Raw genomic sequence first — 21,390 nt, forward strand, 5'->3', positions numbered from 1 at the left:
TTCTTGACTATATCTCAGATTGTTTTCCATCATTTCAGGATGATATTTCCAAGATGGCGCCCATTTTAAGCGGGAAAATCGGTCGATGCGCTGATTTCGATTAGGTAGTAGTGTTTGGTGTCAATATATATGTTTTCGGGGTCACAAATCCCATTCCTGACATTTACAACCTTGTAAAATGATCACATGTTCATATACTTAGCATATTACCAAGATGGCTGGCATTTTGGGCGGGAAAATAAGACGATGTGCAGATTTGGATTAAGTGGTAGTGTTTGGTGTCAATATATATGTTTACGGGGGCGCAGAATCAATTTCTGGCATTTACAACCTTGTAAAATGATCACATGTTCACATATTTAGTATATTTCCACTATTGCTGCCACTTGTGGTGGGAAAAAAATCGGACGATGGGTTGATTTCCATTAAGTAGTTGTCTTTGGTGAAAATATATATGTTTTCGGGGAGGCAGATTCGATTTCTGTCATATACAACTACGTAAAATGGTCGTATGATCACCAATTTAGCATATTTCCAAGATGGTGGAACGTTTTCTAAACACATTATTATCATTTATTTATCATCGATTTCCCTGGGAAAATAAAGCCTATTCCTGGCATGAAGGCAAAAAGAACATAGCGGCAGCGTCGTGCTTACGCCATGTGACAATCTTGCGCCTACAACGACCACACCAAGCGCTTACTACAAGATCTTTCTACGCTCATGGCCAAGATCTCGCTGCGCGAAAGTGTTCCCACCATGATCTCGCGGTTACCAGTCAGATCGGGATACTTTCTCACCACACTCCAGTGATGTGCCTACCAGGCGTAAGGCGGTCTCTCACCACGCCTATAGAGACCGTGTCATGCTCGCCCGTTCTCATACACTTTCAAAGCAGAAAACAACCAATAACCAAGCAACCAAGAACATTTCATAGTTTTCTTGAGGTTTCCTCTTTGGGGGCTAGACTGGAGCTGACGGACGAGGATCAGTATCTTCCCTATATATACATACAGGTCGTAACAGCGTAGCAAGCATATGGCCAGGAGCTTCGTTCCAGTCTGGCAGCAACGTGGATGATAGTGGTGGGGACGTGGCTGTAAATGAAATACTTGCCAAGTAGCCCTCATAGCATAGATTATTTTATCAACTGACATCCAAGATGAATGTATAACGAATATGTGGAATGATATTGCGCTGGAGTTCAACTACTTCATTGTTGGATAATATACCTAATGTGTAAACTCGGCACAGGCTTCCAGGAACATGCTACAAGCTTATACATAGCAGAATTGGATTCAGAAACCTTTACAGTAGAAAACGTCCTGCCACAAACAAAAATATGCTGAATGTGTGAACATACCACCATTTCACGCAGTTGTAAATGGCAGAAATCGAATCTGCGCCCCCGAAAAACAAATATTGACACAAAAACGCGACTACGTAATCAAAATCAGCACATCGTCCCATTTTGACGCCCGACATGAAAGCTATATTGGAAATATGCTAAATATGTGAACATGTGATAATTTTACACTGTTGTAAACGGCAACAATGGAATCTGCTCTCCCCCAAAAAAATCCTGGTACCATAGACGACTACTTAATCAATATCCGCACATCGTTCCATCTTCCCGCCAAAAATGGCCGTCATAGTGTAAATGTGCAAAATAATCATCTTACACAGTTGTTACTGACCGAAATGGATTCTGTGCCCTTGAAAACATATATTGACACCAACGACGACTACTTAATCAATATCAGCACATCGTTATATTTTCCCGCCAAAAATGCCCGCCATCTTGGTAATATGCTAAGTATATGAACATGTGATCATTTTACAAGGTTTTAAATGTCAGGAATGGAATCTGTGGCCATGAAAACATATATATTGACACCAAGCACTACTACTTAATCGAAATCAGCACAGCGTCCGATTTTCCCGCCAAAAATGGTCGCCATCTTGGAAATATCATACTGATATGATGGAAAACAATCTGAAGTATAGTCATGAACCCTGCCAATATTAATACATTGCCAAATCACAGTTGATATGTCGATAACATTATAAATAAGGTGAAAATAATAAAATAAGTTGGAATATTATCGCAAAATGGCTACCCTCAAATAATGGCCTCCCATACTATGAAGACCTACTCCGAAAAAATGTCAACATTGTTTTTTTGTAATCAAACATCAAAACCTACAAAATAAAGCTTATTCCATGATTTCTACCCGAAAAGACTACGGATAGCAATTATGTAACAAACCGAATCCGACTATTAGTGGTTATCAAGCACGACGTTTCGACAAACATCCTCTCGTTATTAGGCACAATTTATTCACCAATGGCTAAATCACACCTAACGATTATATTAAATAAATAAACACGTTTTCAAGGAAAAATAATATTATCTCGGGTGTCAGGTATTCTTCTATTGTCTCGACAGAAAATAAACAACAAATGTATTAGATGAAGTGTGAAGTGCCGCCCCAAATGTACTGGATGAAGTGCCGCCCCAAATGTACTAGATGAAGTGCCGCCACCAAGAATGTGTTGCCCATGGTTAATAATAAGTGCAAGAGGGTCGCGCCACTCAAACAAAACCAACAAGACGAAACCCAGAACACAAAACACAAGACGCACAATATACACAAGCCACAAAAGACAAAACCGTGGACAAGGGACACAATATGCACAAAACTCACAAGCATTGCAAGCAATATAAAGGGTTTAAACATACATTATGACGTCACATTAATAATGACGTAATTGTATTAATCATTAAACATACATTATGTAAGAGCTAAATCTGCCTATTGCAGGTCTTTCTTTAGGCCTGTAATGTTATCTAAATTATTATTAATTAGAGATTATTTAACTTATCCAGACCATAATCAACTATCGATGTTATTGCTAGCCTGAGATATTTATTGGATTAGGATCCGATTTGCTGCTCAACTTTCATTCATGACTTAATCATGAAATGGATAATCGAGATGATGTTTTTTTTTTATCGTACCGACTTTAGTAATGATGAACGGGGCTAGGCCGAAAATTCAATTGCGAAATTCTCGGTTCAGAGTGGATCAATTGGGCTGAAATTTTCAGCAAATTTCCATTAATTAATCTAGTTTTTAACTATTATAGTGAGAACTGCCAGCTCTTTATCTAATCTTCCATAATGTATCTTTAAGTAGTACTAGCAATTGTCGTTATAATGCGATTTTCCTGAAGCAATGGCTTGGATAATCCCTCGCTCGCGGTTTAATCCAACGAAACACTGCAAGGAGTATGTTATAATACCCACTCACGTGGTGATTACGGGGGTAGCGCGAGGATTCCACTTCCTTTAGACCTACTTAAAAATTTATCTGGCATTGAGGATTTTAACATAGGCTTAGTCTGTTCCCCGATTCCATTCTGATATTTTGCATAAAAATATTGGTTTAAAAAAACGGATATTCCCTTTTCTTTTCATTTTAAGCTGTTAAATAAGAAAAATAATGATGAAAGGAATGACTATCTTAAAACCCAGTGCCCCTGCTATTGTATAGATATAAATTAAATCTAAGAATATTTTGAAATATTCACATTTTAACACAAAAATATTTAAATTTTACTGTATAGTAGTTTATTCATCCCTTGAATCTGTGAAATAAAAAAGAACATTTTGCCACCAAAGCTGATTTAGGTGGTTTTTGATGCAGCATGGGCGTACCCTTTGCTTATTCAAGCCAAAAACTTTGCGGTGATACAACTCGATAATGCAGTATAGAAATTCTATATTCATAACTTATTTTGGGCCACCAAAGCTAGTTTAGAAGTTATGTGCGCAGTGAGCCTATATACCCAAACTCGATTTTCTCATTTTTTTGTTATGTTTACGGTAATTAATATCACAAAAAAGAAACGTAGGAAGCTTCTGAAATTTTGCAGGCGAGTACTTTATTCATCCCTTGATTCTGTGCCCCCCCCCCCCCAAAAACAAAAACCCCAACAAAAACCACAAAACAAAACAAAACAATTTACCACCAAAGGCCAAGCAGCTGTTTGGATGCTTTTTGATGGACATACCCATTGCATAGAACGTTAATGAACTTTGACAACCCTAACACCTTTTTATAGGCCTAAAGCCGTATATTATAGCGCTGTGCCTATACATGCTGTGACGTCATTTTACTTCCAGATGGTTCGCCCCAAAGTCATGAATATTGACCAAAACCTGGCAGAAAATGGAAAATGAAATGAAATGGGGTTTAACGTCCTACTGTTCTGCTCCTATACTGGGCTAATGAAGACGGGCATACGCCATACAGTGTGCTATGAGGTAAATTTTGCCCGAGCAGCGGCACTATCGCCTACTCTTATATTGAATTCCAACTGCCAAGGGATCTTTTACGTGCATTCTAATGTATACACGGGACCTCGGTTTTCCGTCTCATCCGAAGGACTAGACAGCTGTCCTTGTCATGCCCTCTGTTCTGCACCACTGACAAGGGGAAACCACATCTGAAAATCCTGATGAACTTTCTCGGCCAATGCAGGGATCGAAAACGTGACCTCCAGCCTAGCGAGCCAGCGTCTTACCCACTTAGCCACATGGTATAGAACATACAATAGATTTGGCTCCAGGCCTTGCCCAAATCAAACTCTTAAATATTAAACAGCGTCACTTAGTGAACAAATATGCATTTATTTACAAAATTATTAATCAACAATGCCCTTCATATTTAACCAACATCCTCTGCTACTACGATACTCGATACTCTAATATCAATAACAAAATTGTCATTCTTCGGCCTAATCTATCTGTTGTTAAAAACAGTATTAGATTTACTGGTGCCCATTTATGGAATTCATTACCTGACTGTTTAAAATATTGTAAATCATATTATTCATTTCGAAGGCAATTATTTAAATTTGTAACTACGTAGAGACCTAGTATAGTCTTCTATATAGTAGTACTTATATACATTGGGAGCGCTCGGAAGAAATATATTATGGTCATTTCCATTAATTAATTTGTCTATTTACATGTACCATAAGCATAATATTAGATGATAATTATATGATTTGTGTGTGACAACTTTATTATATTGTGATTGTAATATAATTAATATTTTCAATTGTGATTTTGTTAATATTCTTTTGTAAATATAGCTCTTCTGTTTTCAAATTTCATTGTTCACTTCTTTAACTTCTGTTATAAAGGGCAAAATGTAAGACAGGCCTCCTGGCCTAATTTTCAACCCTTTGAAAATAAAGTTATTATTATTATTATTATTATTAAAATGGAGATCCAAACCCTCTTCTTATATTACAGACAAAACATTGCTACGCGAAGAGGTAAACGAAATAATTGCTATGAATCGAGAAGCTACAAACGTCGCCCAAATAAATAAGTAGCTCTTTTTCATAAGTATGTGTTATATAGTTTATTTCTCTACCCAGTTATTAAATGCCGGTAAAAGATCACAAATTCCTAGTAATTAGTAGTCTGATCCCAACACTCTAAACTAGAGTTATCCCCGGAAGCGTCAGCTGCACTGAAACTGTTGTGTTGATTGATAAGATCGCTTCAACTTTATTTCTGTCCTTTCAGTTTTACTGGGCTGTAACGAAGTGATTTATATAGTATTTTATCGGCTGTGTTTTGTACAACATGTCTTCCTGATTCAACCATGTTAACTGCATGTAAAAGGTGCATACCCTATAGGAAAATGAAATACGTTGCTATAATTTTATTATTCGCCGTAGTTGTAGCAGGTTTGTTCCTTACTTACTTCTTTTTTTTTATTAATTTATTTTGACATTCTTCAGCTACGGCGCAATAGACAGTAATTTCACACTAAACCATTCTCTTTTTAATTTTAACCTCACCCATTTACATATCCCCCATCTAGCTGTTGGTGTAGGTGACCCGCAGTGAAACCAGGGGGACCTATAGATATATATGTAAACCAAAAAAAAAACAGACAAAAATATAACCAGACTTTATTTACATGATGAATAAATGTCTAGATAATATGAAAATAAATTATAAACCTCATAAACATTTTAATTATTTACATTTTAAACATTACGCTACGATTACGAAACAGAGTTTTTATTTTTGAAAAGCTTGACGTAAAATTACGTCATGCGACAAGCAGTGTACTGTCACCTGATCTATCCAGTGGGAATCTTACATAATAATAGACTTTGGGTGGCAAATGACATGTTATTTTCGCGGAGTAATAGTCGACATCAACAAATATACCCTGGTACCGATAAGGAAAAGTTCTCTAGAATTGTGACTGGGATAAGAAAAGATCGTACTCCGCCCGCGAATATACTTGTACAAACACACGGGCAAAGTTTATTCACGATCATCCAGTATCTATTTTCTATTGCTGTCCTGTTCCGAAAGCCGAAGTTTTTCCCCCTGAAAAAATTCACAGATAGATTTTTTTTAACATGTGCTTTTTTGATGAAATAAAATAATTCATGGATTTTCTTTTAAAAAAGGCTAAATATTATCAAATACACAACAAAGGTAGGGCTAACACGTTCAAAGAATTCATATTGTGGAGATTTGCAGCGAGGAATTTTCTTTCCAATAGTTTCTGTGAACTGACAGATACCGATGCCGATATATAGATGCGACAATGGATCGATGCGTACGAATTTACTTGATATCAGCACTATCTATATCATTTTTGAAATGAGATGTGTGTCTTTAACCTGCATGACTGATTGATATTTTGAACCAATCGTGCCCACCCAAGTCCTACAGTTTAAACCTTACCACTGGGAATCGTGCCCTCCAAAGTTCCGTACAGGAATGATTTTTTATTAACTGACTGATAGGGAGCCCATTTGGGCCATTGGCTTTGTGAAAAAGAGAGACCACTGCCGCTTTAAAGGGCCAATGGGTGCCTGACCCCCATTTTTTTCGAAATACTGACTGGAAACATACTTCCTCTGTCGTATATTGTCGGTTCGGTATAACTGTTGCACAGAAACAGCATCACCCATCTTTCTATTAACTGTATCTATTTTTGTGTGTTGTACTGTTGGATTACCTATTTGAATAACATACTTGTACCTGTACCTATTTGAATAACATACTTGGACCTAACAATCAATGAATGCATTCATATGATTCACCCAACCACTGTCAACATTTTGACCTAAAAAACTATAAATTATGTGAAGTAAAGAAACACAATTTTACCATAGTAGTACTTTTCAATAATTTAGATCCTGTTTACCTTTTTGATCATTACAGCTTTATTCATGAATATTACGTACTGTACATCAGATAAACTACTTTTAAAGCCTAAAACTGTTCAATTAATCTCTTCTGGTCAGCGCTCTTTTAGTTTTCAATCACATGTTTTATTTTAAAATGTTGTACATCTCTATAATCTTTTTAAAAACAATGTTAAAAACATTTATTTAATCAGGCTTTTAACTGACTCTGTATATACAACTGTTAACAGGTCTAGTCGATTGAATGGGCCGAATAACCGAGGTCCTGTTTACACATTAACATGCACATAAAAAATCCCTGTTGACTCATTATTCTGTTACATGTAGACACCATTCAAACTCCCTAAATTGAACAGCCTGTTCTTCTTATCTTTCTTATCTGATTCAAATACAGATCTATATTTCGTATTGTTTTTTATACTTTTATGGCCTACACTACATGTAGATCTGACCAGTTATAGCGAGAGTTCACGTTACGGGTCAAACGAGCGGCTTTTGATCCTATGACGTCAGACCTTGATTAATCAATCAGCGTTGACGTTTCTAGTGGTTTACCCACAGTTCCATGCTTAAAAAGGCCAAGAACTCGACGTAACAGACCATTTCATTGGCTAATCCCTCACTTCATCCAGAACACGTCAATGATAACAACTCTTTCAGATCCTAGTGTAGTAAAGATAAGTAAAACAAAATTTTAAACTATGAGAAATGAAATGGCGTTTAACGTCCTACTGTTCTGCTCCGAACTGGGCGAATGAAGACGAGCATGCGCCATACAGTGTGCTATGAGGGAAATTTTGCCCGGGCAGTGGCACTATCGCCTACTATTATATTGAAGTCCAACTGCATTCCAATGTATACACGGGACCTCGTTTTTTTCATGTCATCCGAAGGACTCGACAGCTGTCTTTGTTGAATGAAATAGGATCTGTGTGTTTTACTGTGGCTTTCAGCAATATTTATACGTCCATGTTGAAATGTGGTCATATATTTTATCACTCCCTTATGTCTGTCACTTTACAAGCTAAAGTTATCATCCGATTGACTTAAGTTCATGAAATGAAGAAGTGATTTGATTTTCAACAGTTTCTGATTATTGCTTTCAGAATTATTGCCCTTGATCATTTTTAATAATGCTACATGTACATATAAAATTGCTTTAAATTTGTACTCAATGTTTAATAATGTTCATGAGATGAAGAATCCTATAGAATATGATTTTCCATGATTTTTGATAATTACTGTCACTGTTGTTGTATTGTCCTTTGAGTCGACTGACCTGGTTTTGATTCCCCGGTTGTTCGTGACAAGGAGTACGGTCGCCTGCCCAACCTCGTGGGTTTCCTCCAGGTTCTCCGGTTTCCCACCACTGCTAAAAACCCCTACGTGCAAGCGAATTATTAAAATAAAATTGATCCTAGTTTGTGTCGTGTGGACGTTAAACCCCATTTCTCTCTCTATATATGTATTGTCCTACTTCTGATTGTACTTGCTGGAAAACATTAAGAGAAAACTCTTCGAAACGTGACACAAATACATTAAACATACATTATGCAAGAGCAAAATCTGATTATTGCAAGTCTTAATTTAGGCTTCAGATGTTATAGAAATTATAAATTAGATCTTTATTTAAACAACAAGCCCAAAATCAACTCTGTCGACCCACGGATGGCTTGGCTACAGCTCGGATTTAAATAGGATTTCACTTATCAATTAATTCAAATATGGCGCATCCTGATGAGAATACGTCAGTTAGATCGAGGCTAAATGATAGAGTGTACTTAGCGAGGCCGCTGTAGAGCGTTTCCGCATGCCATTGAAAACTTTACTTGATAATCGAGATATGTAGGTGGAGTTAACGCCTGTCAATCAAACGATCAGCCACAGTGAAGGCACATTTCACTACCATTTCTAGTCAAATATTACAACGATGATAACTATGTTCAGAATAAAGTAATTTGACTGAAATTTTCAAAATATTCTTCTTTCATCATCTACTTTTGAACTGCTATAGCAAGAATGGCCAATTCTTTGTAAAAATCTCCCATAATGTATCTTTAAGTAATTGTTCTTCCATAAATATGATGACAGGGTTGGCTGGTTTATCGTGTGTGTTTAAGATCACAAAGTTTGTCATTGAGTCAAGAAGCGTTCATTCAATTACCCGCTTGTTGTGTTGTCTGTCCAACCTTGTTGGTTTTCTCCAGAACTTCTTGTTTCCTTCCAAAGCTAAAGACCCCTATATATGCTCAATCAAATTAATGAAATAAAATTGAACGACAAAATGTCCTAGTTTGTGTAGAGTGGACGTTAAACCCTCTTTCTCTCTCTCTCTTTCTTTCCATCCATAAGTATGTGTTATAGCTTATTCCTTGATTCTTTAAAAACTTTCTACACCTGCTACGATTATCATCTAATTGATATCCAATTGATCCGTTGTGTTAATATTCATGATAAGTCTATTGATTTCATTGATTGCTGATATCCAACATACTGTACATGTAGATGAAGTTAGTAATAACATATACATGTAGAAAAAGAAATATATTTATTGGATTCTGAAAATTTTGACTGTCTACCTTATTTACATGTGGTCATAACAACCATAAACAGTGAAGACCATAAACAGTAAACAATAATGACCATAAACAGTGATGACCATTCAACCATAAACCATAACGACCATAAACAGTGATGACAATAAACAGTGATGACAATAAACTATAACGACCATAAACAGTAACATGACCATACAACAATAAAACATAACACCTAGGCCATAACGATCATAAACAGTGGTGAATCTGACGACCATATGACAATAAACCATAATGGTCATAATTCGCTTTGGTCAAAACAGCTCAAATCTTTGATGGAAACAAACATAAATTGTTAATACCAATATATTGTAAAACAATATATTAAAATATAAATAGAATTTCTTCATGTACATGTTAATTTATTTTTTGAAGTAATTTGATGATGTTGAAATTTGATGATGGTGAAATAGTTGACTAATAATTCTTGTTTTTGTATTTTTTCAGTGGCTTATGGAAGTTTATCAAGTTTAAATGAAAAAGAAAGGTAAGATGTTATAATCATTTGGATGGGGTGAAAAAAACGAGGTCCTGTGTCCTACTGACCTTACATACCTGGCAAACCTGTTCAGTCCTGTTAATTAAAAACCCCACTGACTAGACTTATGAAAGTAAAATGTTGTAATGAATTAATGATTGAATGTTTGTTCGATCCTGGTTCCTGGAGTTTTACGTCCACTTCCACGAGGTTGGGCAGGCGACCGTACTCCTTGTCACGAACAACCGGGGAATCAAAACCAGGTCAGTCGACTCAAAGGACAATACAACAACAGTGACAGTAATTATCAAAAATCATGGAAAATCATATTCTATAGGATTCTTCATCTCATGAACATTATTAAACATTGAGTACAAATTTAAAGCAATTTTATATGTAGCATTATTAAAAATGATCAAGGGCAATAATTCTGAAAGCAATAATCAGAAACTGTTGAAAATCAAATTAGTGACAGTTTAAAATCTAAACCGCTTAAAAAAAGTTTTATAACTGCAAATATTTCAAATTTCAACTACATGATGAGTATTTTTTATCCTTCCGTTTGAATCGATGATGAAACAGAAACAAAACTACACGATGATTAAATCTGAAACCAGGGCCGGGGATATATAGATAGATAATAAACCAATCAAATTAAAGAATTACATTCTAAATTTAATTTTATTGGCTAAAATTTTATTATATGAATAGAATTAGTTAATAAATTCTTAACCATAAATATTGGATTAAAGAGATCACCTGTTGATTGGCACCTGATCTCACTATATCGTTAATTACCCTTGCTGGATATAATCTAAATATTGGATTAAAGAGATCAATTGATTGGCACCTGATCTCACTATATCGTTAATTACCCTTGCTGGATATAATCTAAATATTGGATTATAGAGATCACCTGTTGATTGGCACCTGATCTCACTATATCATTAATTACCCTTTTAATATATATGCTTAAAGATACATTAATTAAGAGTTTAATAAAGAGTTGGTCATTCTTGCTATAATAATTCAAAAATAGATGATAAAAAAAGAAAATATTGAAAATTTCATTCAAATTACTTCATTCTCAGCCAAGTTATCATTGTTTGTAGTTTTGACAAGATGTGTGCACAGTGGTAACCAGGGCACTGGTATATTCAGGATTTAAATTTTTAAATGGCGAACAGTTTTAATCTAGCTAATATCTCGAGTATCCGATGCCATCGAGAGTTGATTATGATCTGGATAAGTTAGTTAATGTCTAATTAATAGTTTATGTAACATTTCAGGCCTAAAGAAAGACCCGCAATAGGCAGATTTAGCTCTTGCATAGTGTATGTTTAAAGATACATTATGTAAGATTTAGATAAAGAGCTGGCCATTCTTGCTAAAATAGCTGGACAATAGATAATGTAAAATGAATAATTTGAAAATTTCATTCAAATTAATCTATTGTGAGCGAAGATATTAGCCTTTGAAGGTTTGATAAGATGTGTGCATTAATTGCAACCACCGTGTTGGTTGTTCGAAGATAAGTCTCGCTCCTCCAGTCTTAACTGTTCTGTTCTATTTAATATCGGAGATATCCGATGCCATCGAGAGTTGATTATGACCTGGTCATGTTAATATGAAATGTCTAATTAATAATTTAGATAACATTTCAGGCTTAAAAAAAGTCCAGCAATAGGCAGATTTAGCTCTTGCATAATGTATATTTAATAAGCCTGGTGTCATCCAAAGATTATGGATTATTCTCTGCACCCCAATTGCTGATAAATATAGCTCGTTGTCAACTCTGTCTAGCGAATTCAGCTATTAAAGGATAAAAATATAACTTAGGATGTTGTAGTGTAATGATAAGGAGTTAACATAATACAATCCGTAGTGTATATAGCTAATTAACTAAAAGTCAATTCCTAACAAATACTATAAATAACAATTGTTTTAATTTCACTAAATAAGACACTCTATCTTTCTACTCTGGGATTTCACTAAACTCTATATTTCTAACACAAGGTACAATTTTATGGATACACAATTACTGAGTTTACTAAATTAAGCGACGTTTCGACGACGATACTCCCGTCTTGATAAAGACGTTTACACGGGACCTCGATTTATCGTCTCATATCCGAAGGACTATACATTGTCCCTTACCAGGCCCTGCGTTCTGTACCACTGACAAGGAACCATGCCAGAAAATCTGGATAAACTTTCTCGGTCTAATGCAAGGATCGAATACCCGATGATTAGCGTGACAACATCTTACCCGTCTCTACATATAGAGATTGTAGTATGTAAATAAGAGTAGAGTTTCCTGTCCAACCTCATGGATTTTCTCTGGATAACCCTTGTACATTGATGTATTTAACCATAGAATTGTATGATTAGCCTTTTATAAACAGTCTGGATACACAAATATCATATCTGATTAGCCTTTTATAAACAGTCTGGATATACAAAATTAATATCATTATCTGATTAGCATTTTTATGTAGTCTGGATGCACAAATGTCATATCTGATTAGTATTTTTATAAACAGTCTGGATATACAAATGTCATATCTGATTAGCATTTTATAAACAGTCTGGATATACAAAATTAATATCATTATCTGATTAGCATTTTTATGTAGTCTGGATGCACAAATGTCATATCTGATTAGTATTTTTATAAACAGTCTGGATATACAAATGTCATATCTGATTAGCATTTTTATAAACAGTCTGGATATACAAATATCATATCTGATTAGCCTTTTATAAACAGTCTGGATACACAAATATGATATCTGATTAGCCTTTAATAAACAGTCTGGATATACAAAATTAATATCATTATCTGATTAGCATTTTTATGTAGTCTGGATGCACAAATGTCATATCTGATTAGTATTTTTATAAACAGTCTGGATATACAAATGTCATATCTGATTAGCATTTTTATAAACAGTCTGGATATACAAATATCATATCTGATTAGCCTTTTATAAACAGTCTGGATACACAAATATGATATCTTATTAGCCTTTTATAAACAGTCTGGATATACAAAATTAATATCATTATCTGTTTAGCATTTTTATGTAGTCTGGATGCACAAATGTCATATCTGATTAGTATTTTTATAAACAGTCTGGATATACAAATGTCATATCTGATTAGCATTTTTATAAACAGTCTGGATATACAAATATCATATCTGATTAGCCTTTTTATATACAGTCTGTAAAAATATGAATTGAACCATGAAGTAGATATATGACCATTTAATTGCTTCAACAAAAGCACGAGTAAATGTAGTTAAATAGACCAACTATTTATTGTTTACTTTGAGACAGGCTAATAAAAAAGCCAAAACGTTTGGGGAATGAGGATCAATTTGAAAATTGTATTTTTCTTTATAAGCCTTATGCACGAATAATCTCATTTTTCAGCCATGTCATATTGAACAAGCCCTGTTTGGTTATATAAACTAATGTACATGTCGGAATGTCAACACGTGGGAAATAAATCAAGCACTGAAAGAAATTTTATTACGCTGGATACTTTGTTAAGCTAAACAATTTGTTTCGCTAGATATTTTGAATGAATGACTTTAGTCACTTGTCTCTTTATCATTTAAAGGGCCATTATGGTAGGTTAGATAAAGGGCTGGCAGTTCTCACTATAATAGTTGAAAAACTAGATAATCTAAAGGGAATATGCTGAAAATTTCAGTCAAATGGCTTCACTCTGAACCGAGAATTTAGCAATTAAAGTTTACGCCTAGCCTCGATCATCATTACTAAAGGGTCAAATTCAGCAAATTCCCTTTACATTTTATCTAGTTTTTAACTATTATAGTGAGAACTGCCAGCTTTTTATCTAAATCTTACATAATTTATCTTTAAGTAAAATTGAGTCGAATGAAACAATGATAAAACTTGAGTTCAGTAGAAAATAATACAGAATATAAAATGAACGAACAAAACTGCAAAATAAATGAAAGAATATTTGATATTATAAATTGACGAGTGTTTTGTGAACACTAAATAAGTTGAATAGTACGACAGAATGAATACACAGCTGGTTTAATATAAACATATTGATCTAATAACTCTATCAATAAAACATATTTTATAGACAGACAAGTCTAGTGATATATTACATATTATTGATATAGATATCTGACAAACTTTATAAAACATATATCTATAACTGATTCTGTCATTGAGTCAAATGGCGTGGTTTCGATTCTGCAGTTGTACGTGATAAGGTGTAGAGTAGCGTGTCCAACCCCCGTGGGTTTTCTCCAGATTCCCCACTGCTAAAGACCCCTACGCACAAGCGAATTATTGAAATAAAATTGAACAATATGTTAGTCCTAAAATGACCTAGTTTGTGTCAAGTGGATGTTAAACCTCATTTCTCTCTCTCATGTCTCAATCTCATGTCTGGAGGTCGCGGGTTCACTCATGTCTCATACTGGAGCCACGGTTCCTACTGTCACTGGGATACTGCCTCATTTGTTATACACTGCCTCATGTGTTATATTCTTACTCACGTGTTATATACTGACTCACATGTTTTATACTGCCTCATGTGTTATATACTTACTCACGTGTTATACACTGCCTCATGTGTTATATACTGACTCATGTGTTATATACTGACTCACATGTTTTATACTGCCTCATGTGTTATATAATGACTCACATGTTATATACTGACTCGATGTGTTATATACTGACTCATGTGTTATATAATGACTCGTGTTATATTCTGACTATTGTTGTTGTATTTTATAGAGTGAGAAGGTATGATGATAGTATTCACAATGAATTAAGTATTTTAGAAGAGAAGATTTCCCATCTTGAACAACAAGGGTAAGTGTATAGATTAGCTGATCTTCAACCTATTTGTTGATTTGTATTAAGGGTGGGCCTAGGTTGTTGAGTGGTCTCTAGACTGAGGGTTGGGTTAATTTGTATTAAGGGTGAGTCTAGGTTGTTGAGTGGTCTCTAGACTGAGGGTTGGGTTAATTTGTATTAAGGTGGGTCTAGGTTGTTGAGGGTTGGGTTAATTTGTATTAAGGGTGGGCCTAGGTTGTTGAGGGTTGGGTTAATTTGTATTAAGGTGGGTCTAGGTTGTTGAGGGTTGGGTTAATTTGTATTAAGGGTGGGCCTAGGTTGTTGAGGGTTGGGTTAATTTGTATTAAGGGTGGGCCTAGGTTGTTGAGTGGTCTCTAGACTGAGGGTTGGGTTAATTTGTATTAAGGGTGGGCCTAGGTTGTTGAGGGTTGGGTTAATTTGTATTAAGGTGGGCCTAGGTTGTTGAGGGTTGGGTTAATTTGTATTAAGGTGGGTCTAGGTTGTTGAGGGTTGGGTTAATTTGTATTAAGGGTGGGCCTAGGTTGTTGAGGGTTGGGTTAATTTGTATTAAGGTGGGTCTAGGTTGTTGAGGGTTGGGTTAATTTGTATTAAGGTGGGTCTAGGTTGTTGAGGGTTGGGTTAATTTGTATTAAGGTGGGTCTAGGTTGTTGAGGGTTGGGTTAATTTGTATTAAGGGTGGGCCTAGGTTGTTGAGGGTTGGGTTAATTTGTATTAAGGGTGGGCCTAGGTTGTTGAGTGGTCTCTAGACTGAGGGTTGGGTTAATTTGTATTAAGGGTGGGCCTAGGTTGTTGAGTGGTTTTTAGACTGATATTCCTATTAGATATTCATCTTTCACAATATTTTAGTTTGTAAATGATTCCTATATCACTTAGAGGTGGGTTGGATGGCCGAATGTTTAACACATGTGCGCTGTATTATACAGGGTCTGTTTTGATTCCCCGGTTGTACGTTAAGCCCCATTTCTCTCTCTCTTTGTGTTATTCCCGAAATGACCTAGTTTGTATCAGTGGACATTAAACCCCATTTTGTTTCTGCTTGTACCTCTATTATAACACAACAAATGGTCGGACTGTTATGTGTCCTCTGGGTGATTATTTTACACATGGAACAGGTTTGCAAAGTCCTAATAAGATTTGTGTTGAAAAATTAGTGCGTATCTAAAGCGGTGGACACACTAGCCGAATGATTCGGCCGAATCGTTCAGCCGAATCAATCAGCGTCGAAATTTGCCTAGTGTGTCCACTGTCATTCGGCCGAATGATTCGCCCAAATCAAACAGGTTTGATATATTCAGCCGAATTATATTTGCCTGGTGTGTCCGCTTCACCGAAGCATTCAGCCAAATATAGAATTCATTAGCCAATCACCACTCATATCGAGAAGTCACGTGATAGATTAAAGACATGGACGCCGCCATGTTTAATCATGTGATGTGAAAGGTGATGCAATCGACAGGTTAAATCGGGCTAAGCATTCGGCTAGTGTGTCCACCCATTCGGCCGATCGATTAGGCTAATGTGTCCACTGCTTTAGACTTCTCAACGCCATTAAATATCAGATCAGGACTTTAAACAAATTATATAGAACTTTGAAACAGTTTTAGGCTATAATGATTTTGTTTAGATAGTATTAGTAGGTATGTAATACCTGTATATATATATATACAGGTGTATGTACAGTAACACCTGTATATGTACAGGTATATGTGTACCTTGTTTACATAGAACAACAACAACTTTCCTATTTTTAGTATCAATTTAAACTGTTTGTACCTGATAACAGACAGCTTTATGGAAGACATTCACTAGGTTTATTAACTGCAACGTTTCAATAAGGTCACAAACAGATAACAATGAACTAATTAACGAAATAAGTAAACTATTATAATCAATGAGAAACCCTTAAAGGGGGGGGGGGGGGATGTAATGTACAAATCCATGCTAAAACAACAACTGGTCATAATTAAACCCTTAATTTCCATATTGCAAATAAAGATTACAAAATTTAAAAAAATAAAGATTACAAAATTTAAAAAAATAAAGATTAAATTATTTAAAAACAACCTATGAATGAGAAACCATGTTGTTGATAACATTAATCACCCTCTCCATTAGACAACAACCAATCACATTGTTATCTGTTTGTATATAACCTACTGTAACATGGTGATTGTATATATCCTTAGGCCATTAACATATATCTATATCCTTAAGTCATGAACATATATCTATATCCTTAGGCCATGAACATATATCTATATCCTTAGGTCATGAACATATATCTATATTCTTAGGTCATGAACATATATCTATATCCTTAGGCCATGAACATATATCTATATCCTTAGTTCATGAACATATATCTATATTTTTAGGCCATGAACATATATCTATATTCTTTGGCCATGAACATATATCTGTATCCTTAGGTCATGAACATATATCTATATCCTTAGGTCATGAACATATATCTATGTCCTTAAGTCATGAACATATATCTATATCCTTAGGCCATGAACATATATCTATATCCTTAGGTCATGAACATATATCTATATTCTTAGGCCATGAACATATATCTGTATCCTTAGGTCATGAACATATATCTATATTCTTAGGTCCTGAACATATATCTATTAAGTTTAAGTTTATTACATTTAATAGAGCGCTCATTACTGCAATACATGCATTCAATGGCACTGTACAATTAAAATAAATAATTTAGTATGTACAACTTGTACAGTACAAGAATATAAAATATAATATATTAATAATTAATTAATTCTTGAAGGTCCTTTGGAAAAGATACGTTTTAAGTGATTTCTTAAAACTATCCTGAGAGTTAGAGTTTTTTAAGCTGTCGGGAAGATCATTCCATAGCCGTGGACCGGCAACACTGAAAGACCTGTCCGCAAATGTTTTTCTTTTTGTGGGTGGAACGTTTAGTGACTGACTGTTGGAAAATCGTGTCGAATATCGGTTGGGATTGGGTTTAAGTAAATCTATCAAGTACTGGGGAGCAAGGTTATTTAAGCACTTATATACTAGAAGCAATACATGTAGTTTATATTCTGCACGAGCATGTATAGGCAAAAAATGAAGTTCTTTCAGAGCATCTGTTGAACTTGAATATTTTGACTGTCCCAGGATCATTTTTGCTGGGAGGTTTTGTATTCTTTGAAGCGGTAACAAGGTATTTTTTGGCAAATTGACATAAAGGCTATTGCAGTAATCCAGATGCGAAAAAACCAGAGCATTAGCAAGTTTTAAACGAGAATTTCTATCAAGGTAGTGGTTTATTTTCTTGATATTGAATAGTGATATTGCAGCGGTACAAGATTTTATGAGGTTTTCATCCATTAAGACACCGAGAATCTTAACACGGTATGATCGTGTGACAGACACATTTTCAACTTAAATCTCTGTTGTTGTACATTTTTGCAGAGTTTTGTTACTACCAAAAACTATAAATTCTGATTTATCATCATCCATTTTAAGCCGGTTGCTAAGCATCCAATGTTTAATGTCATCCATCGTGGAAGATAAACGCGAGATCGTTTCCAATTCCGATGTAATATTGCCAGCTTTAAAACTACCGTAAAGGTTATGATCATCGGCATACCCAACGAGATTAAGGTCATCCTTAACACTGTACTGCAATGTGCTAGAATAACATGTGTAAAAAACAGGACCGTTTATACTACCTTGAGGAACAGAAAAATTTATATCGACTGGTGTCGAGTTAGTTTGGTTGATGTTAACATTAAAGCTTCTACCAGAGAGATGGGAAGCTACCCATTAGTGTGCGGTTTCACAAACGCCAAAGCACTTTGAGAGGATTTCAAGCAGCAGTTCATGGTTCACACGGTATCAAACGCGGCGCTAAGATCTATGGCAACAAAAGGGGATAATAATTGATGTTCCATATTGTGTAAGATGTCGTTGTATATTTTAAGGATTAATGTTTCTGTACTATAGTTTTTACGATATGCGCTCTGGTATGATGGTAGGAGACGATGGCTGTCCATGTGCTTAGTAAAGCTGATTAGAGAAGCCTTTTCAACTAATTTGGACAAAAAGGAAAGGTTGCTAACTGGACGGTAGTTCTTTTTGATGTGGTCTAAATTTGTTTTCTTTAGAAGCGGTTTTATGATAGCTCTTTTCCAGTCTGAATGAAACATACCCAACGAGAGGGAGGTATTGATAATATCACAGATTACTTGTGCGAATATATCGCGATGTTCTTTAACCAAGCATGATGGTAACGGATCCAAATTGCACGTAGTTGGTTTTGCATTTTGAATGAGCTTTTCAACAGTTTCAGTGTCTATTTCACTGAATGAAGCAAACGAGTCTATAGATGGAGGAACGTACACTGGATATCCATCCAAAACTCGGCAGATGGTGTCAACCTTATCGTGAAAGAAGAAAGCAAAGTCATTCGCAAGCTGAGAATCAGATACACCTTCGGGTAGCGGATTAGATTTCTTGGAACCAGTAAGGTTGGCAATTGTTTCAAACAGTTGTTTAGAATTATTTCCGCAAGAGTTGATCCTGTCGCGTATGAAAGAACTTTTAGATTGATTAAGATGGTGACTGTATAAGTTACGGACTTTACGGAAGTGATCCCAGTTCTCGGACGTTTTGTGCTTGACCCAGTCACGTTCAGCGTTTCGGGTTGATATTTTAAGTTCCATTGCTTTAGCACCAAACCAAGGTACTTTCCGATGAAGTGTAATAGATTTCGTTTTGATTGGTGCATGATTGTTTAATACATCTTGTAAACATTCATTATAGCCAGAAACGAGGTCATCTATGTTATTCAAGGTCGAAAGATGTTCTGCAACTTTGGTAACATCGGACCTGAAAAGCTCTTGATTAATCGATTTAAGACGACGGAACTGAATTTTCTTACGCACAAGCATTGGACGACATGTTGAGATATTTGACAATATGAAAACATGGTCAGAAAGATAGTATTCGGTTATGATATTACTTATAGAGAAATCACTGTTTTCACGAATCAATATAAGATCCAGTGTATTTCCAGAAATATTTGTTGGGTTCGTAACAAGTTGGTTCAAAGAGAAATTGTCCAATAGTTCATTAAAGGCAACAGTATCCGCTTCTGTTGGCTTATTGACGTGTATGTTGAAATCCCCGACAAATAAACATCTATTGCAGGTCAAAAATATATTACTTATAAACTCAGCAAATTCACTGAAGAATGTTGCAGTCGAAATGGGATGCCGTTTAGAATATGGTGGTCTATAAATAGCTATTACAGTAATTCTAAAACTATTGATAATTAATTCAATTTGTGCAAATTCAAAGGACATATATTCACCCGAACTCGTAACGCTAGCTTTAATATTGTCCTTAAAAAATATTCCAATACCACCTCCCGACGGTCTTTTCTCTCAAAGTTTTTGAAGTCATAACCGAATTCTTTTAAGTCTGCTATTTCAACGGTGTTACAATTCTTCAACCACGTTTCGATGAATATGCAAAAATTAAGAGATTCAGTGACTAAATGGTGTAGAAATTGGTCATTTTTATTACGGATTGATCTAGCATTAACTAAACCAAATCTACAGTGACGGTTATTGTCATATAATGTCTCCAGTGGTAAGGAACGTAATAGATCAATGTGAATTCCTTTATTTTTGTCCCATGATGCCTTCCAACTCGCAGTCCTACGAGCACTAGATTGTTTGCCACGATTTCCCCGACAACATCTTTTTATACCAAAGTTTTGTATTTGATTTATGGCTATGTCAGATAATCTCGATGATTTAAAACCAGGTCAGAGTGAGTAAAGCTCTGAGGCAGTGTAGCAAGTTCGTTCTGCATGGTTAGTCTCTGTACACCTCAATGTTTTGAAAAGATTCAATGAAATGACTATTAGTGTAAAGAAATGATAATGATTAATAATTACCCCAAAAACATTCTTCAGTGAAATCATTGTTATAAATACATTAACTATATCTGTTCACATATCTTCAGACATAAGTACAGTATTCGATACCTCATAAAAACACTAATATACTTGAATAAATGTAGACATCATATATACGTGCAGCCACACTCGAGGCGCTGTCATTATATCTATATTCTATAGGTCATGAACATATATCTATATCCTTAGGTCATGAACATATATCTATATCCTTAGGTCATGAAC

At 35.2% G+C, this 21,390-nt stretch overlaps 1 protein-coding gene across 1 annotated transcript in view; it reads left to right on the plus strand.

The window, feature by feature from the left end:
- The first annotated feature begins 5,537 nt into the window (after nucleotides 1-5,537).
- The window catches only part of LOC126808543 (UDP-glucuronic acid decarboxylase 1), a 29,519-nt gene continuing 13,666 nt past the window's right edge, over nucleotides 5,538-21,390 (plus strand). Inside the window, exons 1-3 of the mRNA XM_050533379.2 lie at nucleotides 5,538-5,769; nucleotides 10,302-10,341; nucleotides 15,123-15,200. Coding sequence (XP_050389336.1) covers nucleotides 5,685-5,769; nucleotides 10,302-10,341; nucleotides 15,123-15,200 — 203 coding nt within the window. The 5' untranslated portion in view covers nucleotides 5,538-5,684. The remainder of the gene's footprint in view (nucleotides 5,770-10,301; nucleotides 10,342-15,122; nucleotides 15,201-21,390) is intronic.

Source organism: Patella vulgata, chromosome 1, assembly GCF_932274485.2.
Source record: "Patella vulgata chromosome 1, xgPatVulg1.2, whole genome shotgun sequence".
Taxonomy (NCBI): domain Eukaryota; kingdom Metazoa; phylum Mollusca; class Gastropoda; family Patellidae; genus Patella; species Patella vulgata.